At 40.1% G+C, this 18,802-nt stretch overlaps 1 protein-coding gene and 1 pseudogene across 3 annotated transcripts in view; both read left to right on the forward strand.

The window, feature by feature from the left end:
- Positions 1-2,536: 2,536 nt before the first annotated feature.
- Positions 2,537-3,139, forward strand: LOC111758244 (leucine-rich repeat-containing protein 57-like; annotated as a pseudogene).
- An 11,412-nt stretch (positions 3,140-14,551) lies between these two features.
- The window catches only part of Znf292 (zinc finger protein 292), an 86,463-nt gene continuing 82,212 nt past the window's right edge, over positions 14,552-18,802 (forward strand). Inside the window, exons 1-2 of one of the 3 annotated variants that reach the window (XM_003474885.5) lie at positions 14,587-14,726; positions 14,923-15,119. In XM_003474885.5, coding sequence (XP_003474933.2) covers positions 14,952-15,119 — 168 coding nt within the window. In that variant the 5' untranslated portion in view covers positions 14,587-14,726; positions 14,923-14,951. Of the gene's footprint in view, positions 14,727-14,816; positions 15,120-18,802 lie in introns of those variants that run through there. The other 2 variants (XM_063233181.1, XM_063233180.1) reach the window with 2 other exon arrangements.

Genomic DNA, 18,802 nt, shown 5'->3' on the forward strand with positions numbered 1-18,802 from the left:
TCAGATTAGCAATCTTAATTTCATCTATTACCCTAACTCTTTTTTGTTATGATGTCTAACACATTCACATGCGGACTAGTTTGTAGACATTTATAGGGTGGCCATCATTTTGATTACTATGATACTCTAGTATTTATTATATTTTATATACTCCAATCCTCATTTTTAAAGTAAAATCTATTTCAAATTTAAAAGATCTCCTGTAGAGTCTAATCAGCTATGGGTCACATTGTGTTCTCCAAAAAACAAAATAAAACAAAAAACATATATGTATACTGTAGTTCCTATCCTTTGTATCTATGAATGTTCCTTTATTTGAAACTAATAATTATTGGGAGTGATATATATATATATATATATATATATATATATATATATGTAGTTGAGGACTGACAATCACCACCAAAAGCTAGGAAGAGGCAAGGATGAATTATCCTAAATCAGTTTTAGAGGACACAGGACACTTGGCTCATCAATAATTTGATTTTGGACTTCTGGTCTATAGAACCATGAGCCAACACAGTCCTTTTGTTCTAACTCACACAGTATTTTGCTACATTGTTATAGCAGCTCTAGGAAACTCACATATACTCTAATCTTTTATCACACTTATCAATATGCTGTATGACTACCTTTTAGTTGATCGGTGTCTTTTTTTATAATGCTTTCCAATATATCCAAAGATTTACACAAAATAGAACCTGGCCAAAGATGAGTTAAAATGACTTCCTGCATTTTTTCAAAGTTCTCTACTTAGATGTTCAAATCTTTTTATTTTTTAACAAAAATTTTTTTCCTGCATCGTAAGATCTTATAGCTCTTATGCAAACCTATGGCCTCTCTATAGGCTAAATAAAATTTAATTTGTTTTAGCAGTACTGAGGATTGAGCTGGGACCCTTCATATGGGTTCCATCCTAGAACTTTATTTTAAATAAATTTTGAAGCAAGGTCTCATTAAGCCACTAAGTTTTCCAGCCTGGTCTCAAGTTTGTGACCTTCCTACCTCAGTCTTCCAGACTGCTGGCATTATAGGCATGTGCCACCACACTCAGCTGAAGTTCACTTTTCTACTGGTATTGCTTCAAAGGGTATATGCAAGTAAAGCACAATTGCAAAAACAATGAGAAAATATAAAGGTGATAAAATTACTACTTCATAGTATAATGAACTTATTTCTGATGTATTAAGCATCTTCAGAGCATAATACCCTGACTGAACTTTCTCTGAGGACTGCCTAGTACACATATGGGGAGCTTCCGGCAGCTGTGTTCCTGTGGTATGACCTGTCTGGCAGATGTGACTGAAAGGATGCTCAACATATTTTCTTTTGTAGGAACCTGGAATTGGGGTGCAGAGTTATTTGATCTGTGTGTAGAACTAAATTGATGAAGAAAGGAACTATGAATGGGAAAGGCACATTATTTCTGGGCTCTCAGAGAAGCAGAAAAGCTAATGTGCAGTGTTAGAAAATAAAGTTGATGGAGGGCTGGGGATTTAGCTCAGCGGCATAAGCGCCTGCCTTGCAAGCAGGCAGTCCTGAGTTGGATCCCTGGTACCGATAAAAACGAAAAAGACCAAAAAAAAAAAAAAAAAAAAAAAGAAAGAAAGCTGGTGAAGTGCAGTGTGCAGGCCCCAGAATGACAGTAACTGAACCAGTCTTCTGTGGTTCCTAATCGCTTCACGCCTCTGGACAGCCCTCCCATGTAAGTTAATGATTTCCCTCCTTCTGTACTTAACTTCTTATGAAAAGAAGGTAAGTCAGTTGTAACTGAGGGAATGTTAACTAACACAAGGGAAATTATGTAAAGAAATATAAGGCAAACGAGAAAATAAAGAATAGTTTGGGCAAGTGAAATATGTATAGAGAACACTTAAGCATTCATGACTGGAAAAAGTTTATGAATGCAAGTGAGATTCAGATATAGAGTCACATCATCTGGCAGACAGGTACATTGTCAATGATGGTTTTGTGTAACAAAATGACTGACATTTTCTGAGTGCTGAGTGTCAGAGAGAAACATATTATGTGCAAATTTTCATTCATTCCTAACTACCTCAATTGTTGAATTATCACTATCCACAATGGAACCAAGGAATTAGGGAATGAGAGACAAAATGACATATGCAATTCCCCATACTTAACTCACTCCAGATTTGAGAGTTCAACTCTTTTTAAAACATTCAAACTGTATTTCCTTAAAAATAAATAATCCTTTAGAATGACATCTCTAGTGTATCCTGCAGGCAGAAGCCCTGGGAATACATCCCCGGCAAATACAACCAAGTCTTCTGCTGAAAGCTTCCTCTCTTCCAAGTGGCTATAGGTGATCAAGTTCTGGGATTCCTGGTCACCCAGAGTTGCCAGAGTCAAACCTAATAGAAGCCAAAAAAGCTACAGGATTTGCTGGTAAGATTATGTGTTCTTTGCTTTCTTCCTTGCCTCTCTTGGCTGGTACCCAGGATCTAACAATTGCAAGAAAGGATCTGAAGCATGTATTAGGATGGGAAAGAGTGCCCTCCACACACAACTGGAAATGGTGCTGAAAATTGGTGTCTTTTAGCTTAAGGACCACAGACTGACCAGGTTCCCCTAAAAGCTGTAAAAATCAACAAGCAAACTTCGGGCCATCAACTTGTCCAACAAAGAAATACCGTTGCCTGCGTCTGGTAGTATGGAATTTCACTCTGTTGAAGAGCTTCTCCTGAATAGCTACAAACAGTTCTACCCAATGAGTTAGGCAATCTGAAAAAAATTGATATGCTTAGCCTAAAGAACAATCACTTGAGAGAACTGCCATCTGCTTTGGGCAGCTCTCCTCCCTCAAGAACCTGAGCCTCTCTGGGTACCACCTAGGAGTACTAGCACCCCAACTTGCTCACCTTTGGCAGCTATGTGTGGTAAAACCTCTACAAACCAGATTCAGAATATACCTGACATAGTATAGTTCACAACCTCAACCAGAGCAAGATACCTCAGCTCTCAGTAAATTTATCTTTCTGTCCTCATCTTAAAGGTCTCCTGAAAGAGAGTGTCTTGAACTCAACATGCTTCCCCCAGCACCCTCAGTGATCCCCAGATCTGCCTGCTCACTGCAGAAAGTAATCTTTGGGAAATAAAGAACCTTCAAGAACTGTAAGGCTCAGATAACTACATGGGGATGTTCACAGTCACTGAGAAGTTTGCATGATGTTCTCCAGGTCTTTGGGAACGTTGCAGGACATGAACTCAGAACCTTACTTGGAAACTGGCTGCATCAAAGGCTCCTGTTGTTGAGGATATCTGCAGTAAGAAGACAATACTCCAGATCATATTTCATTCAATAATCTTCCTTTTCAGAGTCATCTCACATAAGCAAAAAGACAGGAGTCAGGAGACTCATGAAGAATGCTTCATCTTGATGGATAGGGCAATGGACAGTGTTGCTCTTCAACACCAATACCTAGTTGTACTTATCAGATGAGGGACACTGCCTGCTAATCCAATGGCTGCAATACACTTTGAGATTATGCTTAATGTCAATAGGAGCATTCGTAAAGTCAGCTGCCATTCCACTTCTGTGTTCACACTTCATATTTTGACAAAATTCATGTAAGTTGTAAGAAGTTTCTATTGCTAATCTAAAGATTTATTATACTTATATGTATTATATAATATGTAATAAGTGATATATAGTATATAGTATATATCTATATATCTGATGTCCACTTTATCAGTGCAATGTTCATATTTTGAATTTTAGACATACCTATTTGTCTTGATTAAAGTGTGCTTTAACAAAGAAACACCAGTGCCACACCAAAAAATGTTTCCAAAGGCTGCAGTAACAATCTTTTTACTATTGCATGTTCTTTATCAGTGGAAGGCTCTGAATAACTAAAACTCTATATGCAACACATATAAGATTTAAAAGCGATTTTAATAATCAAGATTTTCCTGAAACTTTATTTTAAAAATTATGACTTATTTCTGGTAACCTCCCCCACCTTTTTTTTGGATTTACAACTCTACTAATAAAATTACCTTCAGGAAATCATTGCTTACAAATATTTTAAAATGACTTATGTTGCTGGAAAAATAAAAGGGAGAGGAGAGTGAAAAAGAAGGTAACTGGAATGGTTTTGTACATGTATCAAAACCTTACAGTGAATGTAGTCACTATGTATTCCAAACAGATGCTAACAAAATTTTTTAAAACCTTACATTTATCAGGTTTATTCTCTGAAGGAGAATAACACATTAGTAAATAAATAATGTTTAATGAAAAAAAGACTGCTCTAGGTGAAAATACTTAATACAAAAGGAAGAGTTAGAAGATAAAGAGATAAGTAAACCTTTCCTTATGAAATATTTATTATGAAAGCCACTGGGAGATCACATATGGAATGAAGACAAGAATTGGTAGAAAGATGTTACTCCTAAATCTGCACACAGATGGCACTTAAAGGAAAGGGAAAGGAAACAGTCAAAGTGGAACTGAAGCTTTGGGACCAAAAACTTTGAAAGATGATAATTTCCTGAACAGAAACAGGAAAGCCAGGAGAAATCTTAGCTAGGTGCTATGGTCTAAATCTAGAGTGTCCCTCAAAGACTTATGGGTTCAGGTCAAGTTGATTGGATCAGAGAGGCACTACGCTCATCCATGGATTAATCCACTGATCAATTAAAATCCAATTGTGCTAGTAGAAGGTGAATCTGGTCAAAAGAGGATGGTACTAGGGAGCATTACCTGGAAGTGTGTCTCTCCCCAACGTGTCCCTTCTCTGTTCCTGACTGCTGTGACATGAGTAGCTATTCCTCTGCTCAGGTCCTTCCATCATTCTCTGTCTGCCTTGGAACCAGCTAAATTTGGTCTGAAATATCTAAAAACCAAGACTCAAAATAAACTTCTCCTCCTTTAAATTGTAGGTGTCAGGTATTTTATCCCAGTGACACGAAAGTGACTGAGTCATGGATGAAAGGAAGAGTGGGAGAGACCTTGAATTCACGTGGGGTTGACATACTGGCAAAATATCAGGAGGAGCTGTCCACCAAGCAGGCGCGTACATAGTTATACGAAGTTGTAGCTTAGGAAAATTTCAGAATGGAGATATCAGTTTGGGAATAGGCTCACAAAAATGAAAAGCAAAACCACAAAAACGGGTGAGATTGCCAAAAGATGGTGTAATGAGAAGGTTGATGGCAGAAGTTTAGAAAACACTTGGGGGCTGGGGATTTAGCTCAGCGGCATAAGCGCCTGCCTTCCAAGCAGGCAGTCGTGAATTCAAACCCTGGTACCGATAAAAACTAAAAAGACAAAAAAAAAAAAAAAAAGTTTAGAAAACATTTAGCAACCAGAAAGAGTTTCTAGTAAGATCAAAGACTCAATATAATAGAAACTTTTGATATTTACTAGAAGCAAAAACAAGGAAAAAATATTAACCATCACTGTTTTAAACAACTCTAACAGAAGTGTAAGTGTTAATGTTCCTTGAAGATACGACCTCCAAATACAAACAAATTTCTACAAGACATTGGTAAATGCAGCACAAGGAAATTATTACCTAAAATACTGCAGTTGTACAGAAAATGGCTTTATGAGATCAAAGATAGGAGTGATAAGCTTTGGCTTAATTCATGAAAGTCTGCAGATTTTATGGATGCTCTATATTACAGATTGTCAAGCACATATAATAAACTCCAACTATCTTAACCAGACTAAAATGGGTTTATTTTACTATGCTTAGGAGGGAGAGCATTTCAAGTAACTGTGAGAGTTTGTAATGCAAAATAAAAGCAAACAAACACAATTTTACAGGAAATTAATGTTGGCGAATTACCCTTCTAAAATTGTCTTTTGCAGACAGAAAACAGAAATAAGAATACATGGAAGGAAAGAAAGAAGGAAAAAGAGGAGGGAAGGAAGAAAAGAAAGAAAAGAGAAGGAAAAAGAGAGGGAGAGGAAAAAGGAAAGAAGGGAGAGAATTAAGGTGTTGAATATGCCAGTTAGCTTGATTATGGTAATGATTGCTCTCTCTCTCTCTCTCTCTCTATATATATATATATATATATATATATATATATATGGAGATATTTATGTATATATGTAAACATTATTGTACACTTTTAGGAAAGACAATTTTTGTTATTATATGTTAACGAAGCTTGAAAAAAATAAATGAAAAAGAATAGCCCGTTGATTCTCTTATAAATAGCTCAAGGTCTGAAGATATAGCTCAAAGGCATAAGCGCCTGCCTGGCAAGGGCAAGGTCTTGAGTTCAGTTCCCAGTACCAAAATAAATAAATAAGTAGCTCAAGTATATATAAAAGATGTGCAACACTCCAAAAGACTGCATTTTTTATAAAACTAGTTTTCATAGCCAGGCCTTATAACTTCAAATAAATATGCACAAAGTAACTTTTAATAACTTTATGAGGACCAAAGCACAGTGATTTTTTGGAAGTTAAGTTTTACTTTAATCTTGGAAATTCATTAGACACACATGGTTTATTTTGAAGTCCTCATTTTATACATTTGACAGAGAAATAAAACATAAATTTCTCATAGTTTCTTCTTTCAGATTTACACCCCTGCTGCGCTGTGCCAGTCAGAGCTCAGCAAGGGATGATTCTTGCTTTCTAAATTATTCACCGAAGCTGCAGAGAGCTGAATGCTAAGTGTTCATGAGTATTCTGTTACTTTCTAGACTCGAAATAGAATGAATCACTGGGGGGTGTAAATTCTATAGTAGAAGGGACAGCAAGATGCAGGCCTCCTGAGTTGGGTGTGCAGGCACACGCAGCACTCAAACAAACAAACAAAAAATATAGGGGCTGGGGATATAGCTCAGCGGCATAAGCACCTACCTTGCAAGCAGGCAATCGTGAGTTCAATCCCTGGTACTGATAAAAAGGAAAAAGACAAAAAAAAAAAAAAAAAAAAAAAAAGATACAAATACCCTAAAGTAAAGGAAGTGTCTTCTTGTATTTCTATATAGTTACAGTGTAATAACCAATTTTTAATAGGAATCTAGACATTTTCTCTTGTGTCACTAATTCAAAAAGGGAATAATAATCCAGAAAACATTCTACTGGAAGAAATTTTAAAGAAAAATAGAAACATTAGCCCTGTAGGGGATTTTTGTTTGTTTGTTTTGTTTTGGCACTGGGCATTAAGCTTAGGGAATTCACACTGAACTATATCCCCAGATTTTATTATATTATTTATTTTGAGGAAGAGTTTCACTAAGTCGCTAAATTTGCTCAGGGTAGGCTTACAATTAAAATCCTGCCTTAGCCTTCTAGAGTGCTAGAATTATAAGCACTTGTTACCACTCACAGTTTAGCCCTATATCTGTATTCATCTATTGATTTAAGAGAATAAATTGTCCTCTTTGTGGTAATTTGAGCATCTAATTAATAAATAATTTCAAGCACAGAATATTAATAGAATCTCATATTAGTAATTGTTATGGTTTGTGTCTAGATGTCAACCCAAAGCCTCATGAACTAGATGGGACTTTTTTGGAGGTAGCTGAATCTAGAGTGTGTGATTGATTCATGGTTCTAAGACAGGATTAAAGGTGCAAAGATTAAGGATGGGTGATTGCTGAATCAATCCACTGATTGCATTGGCTCCATCATAAGCTTGGTTGACTAGATACAATATAAGGAACAGAAAGAGGTCTGTTACCTCTCTCTTGTTGCTTTTTGCTGTCTTCTGCCTTTATGAACTGTGGCCCCTCTGCCATGTGCTACCTTACCTTGGAGCCAATCATAGACTGATAGCTCTACAAACTGTGAGCTAAAGAAATCTTTCCCCCTTTAACTTTAGTTGTTAGGTATTTTGTCTCCGCAACAAAAGAAAAGCAACTATGACAGTCATATATAGGGTTAATAATTTTTTTTTTTGGTACCAGGGATAGAACTCAAGACTGCACGCTTGTAAGGCAGGCACTTATGCCGCTAAGCTAAATCCCCAGCCCCAGGGCTAATTATTTCTTAAGATTATGTAAAATTTTAATTGATTATATTATTTTAAAAAATCATGCATGGTATTACACACCTACAAATTTAGGATTGTAGGAACAGATACAGAAAGATTGGGAGTCCAAGTCCAATTCCAGTCTGGGCACTTTAGGGACTTACTGAGACCTGCCTACAATTGTAAAAAAATGTGGGAATATAGCTCTGTGGGGTGACCTTGGGTTTCATTCCTAGTCCCAAAATAATAATAGTCATAGCTTTGAACATCTTTTGTATCAAAAGATGTTTAATTTGAATTAAAGTTTAAGAAATGCTCATCAAAATGAGATTACTTTGAAACTATGAAAATGTTTGAAAAGTTTCATAGACCAGTCTTGTCTCTCAGTCTCCCAAGTACCATGTACCACAACTCATGCTATCATTGTCTTTTTTTAAATACCCATTTTATTCATAGGTAAAAAAAAGAAGAAGAAACCCACAACAAAATTACAAAACACAACAATCAGGTACACACACAGAGCATGGTATAACTGTTTGTGAAGGGGTTTGTGCCCCAAGAGTAGATGGTATAAGGAGGGTGGTCAGGCATTTATGATTAAATTGGTAAAAGGACCTTGAGATAGAGGGAAGAAGGAGAGCAGAACTAGACAGCAGAGGCTATATCAGTATAATTTGAAAGACTTAGGAGCGATGGTTAGAAATGCAGTCTTCCCAGGGCCCAACCTCAGTTTGCTAAATCAAACTTTGTAGAAGTGTAGACTGAGAACTTGCACCTAAGTGTTCCTTACACAGGATAAACTTGAAAAAGCTCTAAGATTATTCTCACTCTGCAGAATAAATCCCACTTGGAGTCAGAAATTATATTTTCTCCTTACAGTTCTAGAAAGGTAGTAAGGGCTCCTAACAGTGCACTAGACGCTACTGGTAAACTCATGGTGAAGAAATTGAGAAAAGAATCAATCATATTATGAAAAAAATAGGATTGGAAATTTAGACCGTCTTGAGAAAATGATTTTTTAAATCAATATTTTAACAAAATACAACAATGATAAAATTAAATTAAACCTGAAAGGCAGATTAAGTTTGTGAGAGATAGCTAGAGTCCATCTGTCTGTAGTTCATCAGCTATAGGGTAACAAAACAGTATATATCTTGTCTTCTTTTGATTATATTTGCATTACACTCCCTTCTCCCTCCTCCCCAGTCCTCAGTTGCTGGGATCAAACCCAGAAATAGATGCTAGGCAAGGTCTCTAACACCAATCTATATTTCCATATTTCTTATTATAATTTTATTGATAAAATACAGGCCTCCTAAAATATTTTAAATACTTTTGTAAATAAGATCCTGAAGTTTAGAGGGCATTTTCTCTCTCTCTTGTGCTCTCTCTATACACACACACACACATATATATATATATATATATATATATATATATAATTCAAATTAATTCAATGGACATGTATAACCCACTTTTTTTTTTCTTTTTTCCAGTACCGGGGATTGAACTCACGACCGCCTGCTTGCAAGGCAGGTGCTTATGCCGCTGAGCTAAATCCCCAGCCCCTATAACCCACTTATTACATTGCAACTTGCCAAAGAGTATTAGAAAAGGAGATTGTATAAGATACAGTCTCTACACTCAGAGAGCTTAGAGGCAGGAGAATCTCTAGGCCAACCTGGGGTACCTACCCAAAAAGGAGGGGAGAGAGGAGGGCCATCTATATGGTGACTATACTAAAAGGCAAAATTATCCATTTCAAGTAAAAAAAAATAGTAAATACTATACAATGGGAGCTTTGAAGAGTGTTTATTTTGATGGGAAGGGACATAAGAGGAAGCAAAATCTGCTTTGGCTGTAAATATTGCACATAGCTTTTTACTCCATCAGCACAGAACAAAAAAGTCTTCACTGAGGAGCTCTAGTTACAGAGGAACTCAAAAGGAGGGGGATTCAGGAGAGGAACAGTGAGTAAATGAACATTTTTCTAAAAGTGTGATAGAAGGTGCTTGTTTGATCTTTGCCCAAAAATATCAATACAATACTCATGCTCACATTTGTAGCTGTTACATTGCCTAAGAGTCAGGGAAGTAAGCAAAATAGCTCCAAGTCAACATGCCTCAGTAGTCCTGTCTTTTTAAAATTTAAATGCCACAAAGATGAAATTCTCTAATATTTTATTATTGCCAGGTTTCCGACAAATGACATACAATGATTAAAATGTAGCTATACAGGGAAGGAAATTATATATTTCTCTCTGCTTCTTTGGAGAAGTGCTGTGAACCAACCCTGGGATCTACACCAGAAATGATATGCAATGCATTTATGCTTCTGAAGGCTTTATTTTGTGATTATTTTCATGTTTATTAATTTAGAAGTCTGGATAATTGTGTTCCCCCTCCCCAAGCTACCGCTGAGGACTTAAAACAGGGGACCCTCTGAGCTACACTCCCAGCCCTTTTTGATTTTTTAATTTTAAGAAATCCAAGATGACCTTAAATAATGTTATTATTGATCCTCATTTTGCATTTGGCTTTTCCTCATGAAAGAAAAAATTCTTCTCTTTAAAATAAAATAAAAACACAAAAAAGGGAAGAATCCAAGTAGACAATAAAAATGTCCTTTTTTTCTTTGTTAAAACTTCAGGAATAAAATTAATCCTCTTAAATGCGTTTTTTGGATTCATTTCAGTATGAGATCCGCCACTTGTCTTTTGTTTTCAGCATTTTATTTGATTCCTTTGCTCTTTTTCTTACGAAAATGTCTCGTTGGAAAAGTGTGATTTGTTTCAAACAGATGTCCGCGCTGCTTCGGTGGATGCTCCCTCGGCGCCAGGGTCACGGCACCGACTCCTGGGCTCTGGAGCGCTTTGCATTGGACCGAACACCACACAGACGCCGGCCCTCACCTCCTCGCGCCCAAGATCCCGGGTTGTGGGTCTGAGGCTGGGCCGCCCAGCCCCTCAGAAACAGACCGAGAGTGCCCAAGATCACGCAGCAGTGCGCGCGTGGCGGCCTCGGCTGCACAGCCCGGCCCTCCCCTCCCGAGCGGTTTCGGGGGCCCCCAGCCCGGGGTGCCCCGGGGAGGCTGCACAATTTCCCGACCTGGAGGTCCCGGCAGGGCAGCTCCTGGGCCCGAAGGCGCAGCTACGCTGAGGGTTTGATTCTGAACTCTGGGTGGAGAAGCTCGGGCACACGAGTCGGGGTGCAGCCGCCGGCTCTGGCCCCTGAACGCGAGCCATCGCGCGGCTGCGGGCGGTCGCGCCACCGACCTCGGCTGGGAGAGCCGCGCCCGGCCTCGGCTGGGTGGGAGGCGCAGGCTGGGCTGGCGGAGCCGAGCTCGGCCTCAGGCTTCCCGGTCCTCCGGGGCTGGGTGAGGCCACGGGAGAAGAGCCTCGCTCTTCCTCCCCGCGCGCTGGAGGGAGGGTCGGACGCCGGCTTCCCGGGACTGGGGTGGCCAGGATCAGGCGAGCCTTGGAGACGAGCACCATTCCTCTCCTGACGCCGAGATCGCCGAGTCCTCGGCGCCACCCCCAGGCTCTGCGGGGGCGCTTGCTGGCTGTCAGCAGAAAGCAGCCCCCTTCCTGTCCTCGGGCCTTATTATTTCAAGAATTACCAGAGAGTCCACCACCCCGTTTAGCCCAGGAAGTCAGGGGTGCAGCCGAAGAGTGCGGGTGAGAGGCCCGGAAGCGAGCGCATCTGCCCCCCCCCCCCCCCGTGTCTCCCCAGTTTTATTGATGGTCAGGGTTGGGATAGTGGTCTATATCTGACTCCCAGTTATACAATATTCTGAAATTGTCTCTCTTGGGAGTGAAGGCCCAGGCCTATAGCAAATCATGTCTCTTGGCGCTGTGTTCAAAATGAGCGAGCACTCACTTCTGCAGACATCAACTTCCCCAGAGAAAAGGAGATAGACACTCGGCCCTGGGGCCTTTTCTTGTTTATGGACCAGGCTCCTGACATCCGCAGTAACTTCTCAGTAAGCGGTCATGGTGGTGGTGGTGGTGGTGGTGTGTGTGGCGCGCGCATGTGATAAGGACAGTGTGTATATTCATATAAACTGATGGTTTGGTAAAGTGCAATGTTAATTAGACAGTGTCACATGTACTTGTTGACACGTCTTTTATGACTAACAATATTTCTGGATCCTCAAGATTGATCTGTCAAGGCACACTATTTCTAATCCTGCCCTTTAAATTATAAAATAAAATCTGGATTTGAGATCTGTAGGACATCTAGTCCAATTAGACAACACCTTAGACTACTTCGCTGTTCTAAGTTAAATCTAAATGCATTTTCATTAAAACATGCTTCTATATATTGCCATTGCAGGTTATCTTCCCACAGAACTGTTTTTTCAAGGCAGAGATAGTTTTTATACATCTCTAATTTTCCCAAATCAAATACCTTTTGAGAATATTAAATACTCAGTGTGAATATGAATGAAACCACTTTCAGTTCTTAATTTCCTGGAGGCTCTAAACATTCTTACTGCATGCAAAGGAAAAGGAATGGAGAAACAGGCAGGCAGGCTTCACAGACAACAGATAAAAGTGAGAGACAAGGCTTTCCAGGCTGACAGATTTTTATCAGACACTAAAAGTGCTCAGAAACAATTTGCTAATCAAGTCTCCTTAGCGATAGGCTTACTATCAGGAGGTAGAAAGGCATGCGATACAAATGACCTAGAGTAGTCATTTGTTTGATTGATTGATTGAGATGCAGGCATCCAGGCCAGGGGTTCTCCACCACTGAGCTGCATATACAGCCCTTACATCCACTCACCCACCTTGCCCTAGCAATTTTTTAAACATCAACAATTGGGGTTTGCCTCTCTTAGATGTGTTCTTTTCTACCCCTCCTCGCTTTTTTCCTTCCTTCTATAAATGAGGTGTAATGTAAGCTATTACACTTAGTTTAAAAATAGGTTTGTTACAGGGTGTGGTGGCACAAGCCTGTTAATCAGGGCACTCCAGAGGCTGAGGCAGGATGATTGCCATGAGTTTGAGGACAGCTTGGGCTTACATAGTGAGTTTAAGGCCAATCTGAAGTACATAGCAAGGCTTTGTCTCAAGTAACAAAAACAAACTAAACCAAACAAAAACAAGACCCTACAAAATCAGTGTGGTTAATTTTAAACGAACCTATATATACTTGAAGTTACTGGTGTATTTAGCTAATCTCATAATTCTTTTTATATTTTTCATCTTAATGGTAAGAACAAAAATTGTGAAACTTTTTTTAGATATTTGAACTACTAAGGAAAGTGAATAGTAAATATTTTAAAAATATGCAGCTCAGTGGTAGTGTATAGGAAAAGATCGCGGCAGCTTAGTTGGGGTGGGGGTGCTCTGTTATTTTTCCAGCTCAGATACTATTGTATCCCTTCTTTTTAGCCTTTGAATGTACTCTCCGATTTCTTCTGTAAGTAACCATTTGAACATTCTTCCTTGTTATTATGTAAAACAAACATATTCTTTTTGATAAGGGTTAATCCTGGCTTCTCATCCTGCATAATGCTGCATTTAAAACCTAACCACAACTGATACAAACATTCTGGATAATACACTATTTTGAACATTTCTCTTTAAAAGTAGAATGCCCTGAAAGGTATACTGCATCAACAGGAATTCTTTTTTAGGGGCTAGAGGTAGAAAAATATACCTCAGTCAGAACACAATACTGAAAAGACTACATACTCCATCTATAACATTTTTTCTTAATTTCTGTAGATCATTCAATAGTATAAAAGCCAGGCCTCTTTTTCTAATATAACAAAAGATTAGTTTAAAAAAAAATCAACTCTACAGTTAAGCACTTGCATTTCTGTTCTATCTCACCTACTTAAAATGCCAAGTATCCATTCATTCAAGCTTATACGTAAATATGGTTCAGAATGCCATCGCTATTTGTAGCACCGGGTGGAACAATGCTGTTATTTATGATTCTTGACAACCTTGTTCTATTATTTTAGCATCAATTTCCTCTCCTCCATTACGATTTTTAATGGAGTCTTTAGTGCTGTTTTCTCCTTGACCTACTTTCTTTTCAAGAGCTTTCATACACGGTATATGCTGTTTTGGGTGAAATAAATTAGTTGGTTACCTGTAGAAATATTTTTGAGGTTTAAAAATCTTCTGGTACAACGTTCATAATACCATAGTTTGTCTGGATTGTTGTGTTTTTTTTGAATTCTTTTTAAAACTAAGCTCTTTATGAGTTTCTTCCTTCTCCACACTAAGGATTAAACCTCATTCTGTTCTGACCCAATTGCTATTTTGCTTTGTTGCCTCCACCCCCCTAGAGAATGTGTTTCCAGGGGAGAGGCGTTCTTGCAGCTGAAGAGGAGAGTCAAGTGGGACGAGATCTGGTGCTTCGCTTACTGGATTCCTCCTCTCCAGCCGGGTGAGAGAAGTCAGAGAATTTTGACAGTTCGGACCGGCCTCGGCTCTCACGCTCGTGGTCCATGGATGCGTTTTATCTTCTCTCTCTCTCTCCTCGCTTTTGGCCGGCCTACTGGCCGGCTGCCAATGCAAGGATTGCTCCAGGCCACCGAGCGCTCTCCCGATGCCACCCACGTGGGGGACCCGGGTTTCTGACCGCGGAAGACTCCGGGGGCTGGAGAAAGCCTCGCCGAGATCGAGATGCCTGAGAGGGCAGCCACTCCCCAGGCTTTTCCCTGTCGCAGCTCCCACGTGACCTAGAGGAGGCCTCCCCGGCCCGCCCCCTTCGGCCTCCACGGCCCACTTCCCGCTCCGGGGTAAGTGAACCGCGGTTTTCCGCACCGCCTCAGCCCCGCCCTTCTCCTTTCCCCAGCCCTCACCTCCCTCGGGCTCCTTCGCGCCACTCTCCCCCCACCCGCGGCCCACCGGGCCCTTTGTACGTGCTCGGCGGCGTGCGAGCGCGCCCGGCACGTGACCCTGCCGAACGTGGCATTGTGTTATCACGTGACCCAGGTGCGTACGCGACGGAGCGGGGTGTGAAGATGGCGGACGAGGAGGCCGAGCAAGAGAGGCTGAGTCGCGGCGGAGGCGGTTGCGTCGCGGAGCTGCAGCGCCTGGGCGAGCGGCTCCAGGAGCTGGAGCGACAGCTGCGCGAAAGCCAGGTGCCGGCCGTGGAAGCGGCCACCGAGTACTGTCAGCAGCTGTGCCAGGTGAGGGGGCTCAGCGGTCCCCTCCCCCTTTCCCCAGCTCGGGGGGACGAGGGCGAGCGAGCGCCTGGCGGCGGAGCAGCGCTGATCGCTGCCTTGGCGTCTTCGGCGCCGCCGCCCGGACGCGAGCTGGGAGTACGAGGAAGACGCCTTTGTGTGGCCGCTGCCGTGGTGGTGGTGCTGGTGGTGGTAGTGATGGTTGTCTGCAGCTCCCTGCTGGGGGAAGGGAGTTGTGGTCAGGGTGGAAAATTCCCCCTCCTCTTGCTCTCCGCGAACTCGGGACTGCGCGGTCCCCGCGGGCGAGATGCCGTTCGCGAAGACCGGAGAGGGTGTGAGGCACAAGGCGTCCCGGTCCTCTTCCTCTTCGTGCGGGTGCACAACGGATTACAGTGCTTTGCTCCTCTGCTTTCCACTCCGACAGGCCTCCGCCCCCACTGGTTTGAGTCTTTTGCTTTTGCATGCTTTCATCCGTCCCGCCCCCGGCCCGGTCCTCGCTGTCTCCAGGCCTTTGTTGTTCGAGTTTCGCCTAGCGACTGAAGGGGTCTTTGTTGATGTACCGTGGGGTAGTCCCTACCGACCCCTTCTAGCTAAGCCAGGCGTTGGGAAAGGGGCGGAGGCAGACCTTGTCTGCGCCTTCCTTTGCTTAGCTTGGTCCACCGCTTCCATCATAAAGGTTGCTCTCCTTGGTGGAGAAGACCTGTCTGTACGTTTAGCCCAGAGACTGTTGACGACGGTGGCACTTTCCCATAGGACGTTTCTTTTTTGCTTTCCTTTGAAAAGTGCAGTTTTTTCCCCCTTTCACCTCCACCTCACTCCTCTTTTCTTGGTGTCTTTCCTATTTGGCCTCTTGGTGAGGGGAGAGAGGACTGAAGCTCGTGTAGATCTGTGCTTTTGTCAGTTGCAGAATTGCATTTCTTTTCTTGCCCAAGAACACTGTTGACCAGGAACTGCGTTCTAACCTGGTTTTAGGATGTTAGTAACACTGCTCATGACAAAAATCAGAGTTTGCGTCTGCATTTGAAGTTGATCACTAGTTAGGTTTCAAATTCTAAGGGGCTGTTTTTGGCTCTGGTGAAGGTTTTCGTTTGTTTAAGATGGAAAAAGACATTATATAGATCACCTTTAAAGTTAACTTTTGAGTGTATGTATCATTACGGAGAATTTGTTTTGGAAATAGTGAACTTCAGGTTGAACATTGGTGAGTCATTTTAGCATTTCAGAGTAAATTACAATTTTCGCTTGTTTAGTCTTCAGATTTTGAAATCTTAAGATTGTAGAGTACTTATCAAGAATTATTCCATTGCTGTGTGCACTTTATTGTCATGAATTATTTGATGTTTTATTATTTTAACGAGAACTTTGTGAGTGAGATCAAGCGGTGAATTATCAAGAGTATGTGCTATCAGAAAGTTACCCACTTAAGGTAATAGGTCTTCAAAATCAGAGATGCTTTCATTCTTTTGAAACATAACCTTAAAGAATTGTTAAATTTGCCAATTTCTCTGTGCTGGAAGTACCCACTTTTCTTAATTGATCTTTAGATATAAAGATTATTTAAAATATGAAAAAATTTCGGTAAAATAGTTATCATAGGAAATCTTAGATTTAGAACTAGTGTGTTAAAATTGCTTGAAGATATCCTTACATCAGTACTGTCTGTTGGTGATCTTAAGTGTAATTACTGTAAGTACTCTTGGTACCCAGTATTTTTAAACAGGATTAATAATTCTGATAAAATGGGATATCATACAAGCTGAACTTTTTAAAAAGGGGTGTGGCATCATGATTATAAAAGAATTAAATGATATTTCAAAAAACCAGAATGAAAGTAATTTTATATATTTTATTAAGTGGTCAGTCTTACCACATACACATTGTTTTTACTGACTGGTGCTGACAAAAATATCAAACAATAATAAATGCTGAATGGATTTCAGAAATTGTAAGATGTTCCATGCACTTTAATTCCACAATAATTTGAATGCGTTTAAGAGTGGTTGCTATTTTGATAGATTGTGTTTTGATGTTTGAGTCCCTCTCGAACATAGTTAAATATTTTTTTTAAAAAAGCTATTCGTTTTAGTGATCTTGTCAAGTAGGCAGTAACTTAAAAGATTACTTTTTGTTGTTTTGTTTTGTTTTGGTACCAGGGATTGAACTCACAACCTCACGCTTGCCAGGCAGGCACTTGTGCCACTGAGCTGAATCCTTGGCCCAAGATTTCTTTATAATTGTATCTTAGTTGTTACTGTGTTGCATTGTGATAGGAAGCCAAGCAAAGCATTGGTTAAAAATTACAGAATTTATTGGAATAACCTAACTTTAGTGTTGGAAGTAGTAGGAGGTAGAAATTAGGTCTTGGTTTCTAATCTTGAGATTATTTAACTTTTTCTACACTTACCCTTTAAAATTGTGCTATTTGCATGGTTCAATGAATAAACTTAGAATGAATGGCTTCAGAGTCACTAATCTGTCAGTGATGCAGCTCTCTGTTGTGTTTTTTAAATTAGTTTTTTTGTTTTGTTTTGATTTTTTTTTTTTTTTTTTTTGAAACAATGTCTCACTATGCAGTTCAGTCTGGCCTTAAGTTCACTTTGTAGCCCAGGTTAGTCTTGAGCTAGCAATGATCCTCCTGCCTCGGCTTCCCAAGTGCTGGGATTACAAGTGTGAGCCACCAAGCCCGGCTATTTTTTTTTGTTTGGTTTTTAGTTTTTTAAAATGGACATGACTTTTTTAAAATTGACATGAAGCTTGACATGACCTGGCAAGCTAGTTCATCCCTGGTACCAAACAAACAAACCACCAAACCCAAAAAGAAAGTCGATACAAAATAATTGTACACTTTTATGGAGTACAATGTGCTGCATCAGTTTGTATTACAGTATTAAGCAACATTTGAGTCAAGGTAATTAATATATCCATTACCTCAAAAAAAAGAATTTCAATTTCTCTTTGATGAGACCACTTAAAATCTTCTTGCCTAGTTATTTGGCAGTTATTAACTGTGTTGCTTACTGTGTGCTCAAGCATCTTATTCCTTCTAATCGTGACTTTACACCATTAATTGACATCCTCTCATTCCATTTCTCCTTCCACTCCCCAGTCTTTGGTAACTAGTGTTTTGAGATTCCAAATGAGTGGATCATGTAGTATTTGTCTTTGTGCCTGGTTTATTACACTGAACACAGTTTTTTCCATTTTTGGCTGTGTTGTTGAAAATGAAAAATTTCATCCTTTTTTATGGCTGAATGATATTCCATAGTGTATGTATACGCAGTTTTCTTTAGCCCATCCATCCTTTGATAGATACTTAAGTTGATCTGAATAGTGCTGCACTAAATAATGCAGCTATGGCTTCACAGTAATTGAATATATATTCAGTAGTGGAATTGCTGGATCATATGGTAGTCTTATTTTTTGTGTTTTTGACAATAGCCATGAATTGGGGGTGAGATAGTACCTTTGTGTGTTTACTTCTTTTCTTTTTGGTGTTGAGGGTTGAACTCAACCCAGGGCCTTGTGAATGTTAAGCACATGCCCTAGCACTAAGCTATTCCATCAGTTACTTTTTTTGTGGTTTTGATTTGCATTTCCATGATAACTAGTGAAACTGAGGATTTTTCATATACTTGTTGGCCATTTGTATGTCTTCTGAGAAAATTCATTAGTCTTTTACCTGTTTTTAA

The sequence above is a fragment of the Cavia porcellus genome, unplaced genomic scaffold, assembly GCF_034190915.1.
Source record: "Cavia porcellus strain 051 isolate PalLab524CR breed Dunkin Hartley unplaced genomic scaffold, mCavPor4.1 scaffold_22, whole genome shotgun sequence".
Taxonomy (NCBI): domain Eukaryota; kingdom Metazoa; phylum Chordata; class Mammalia; order Rodentia; family Caviidae; genus Cavia; species Cavia porcellus.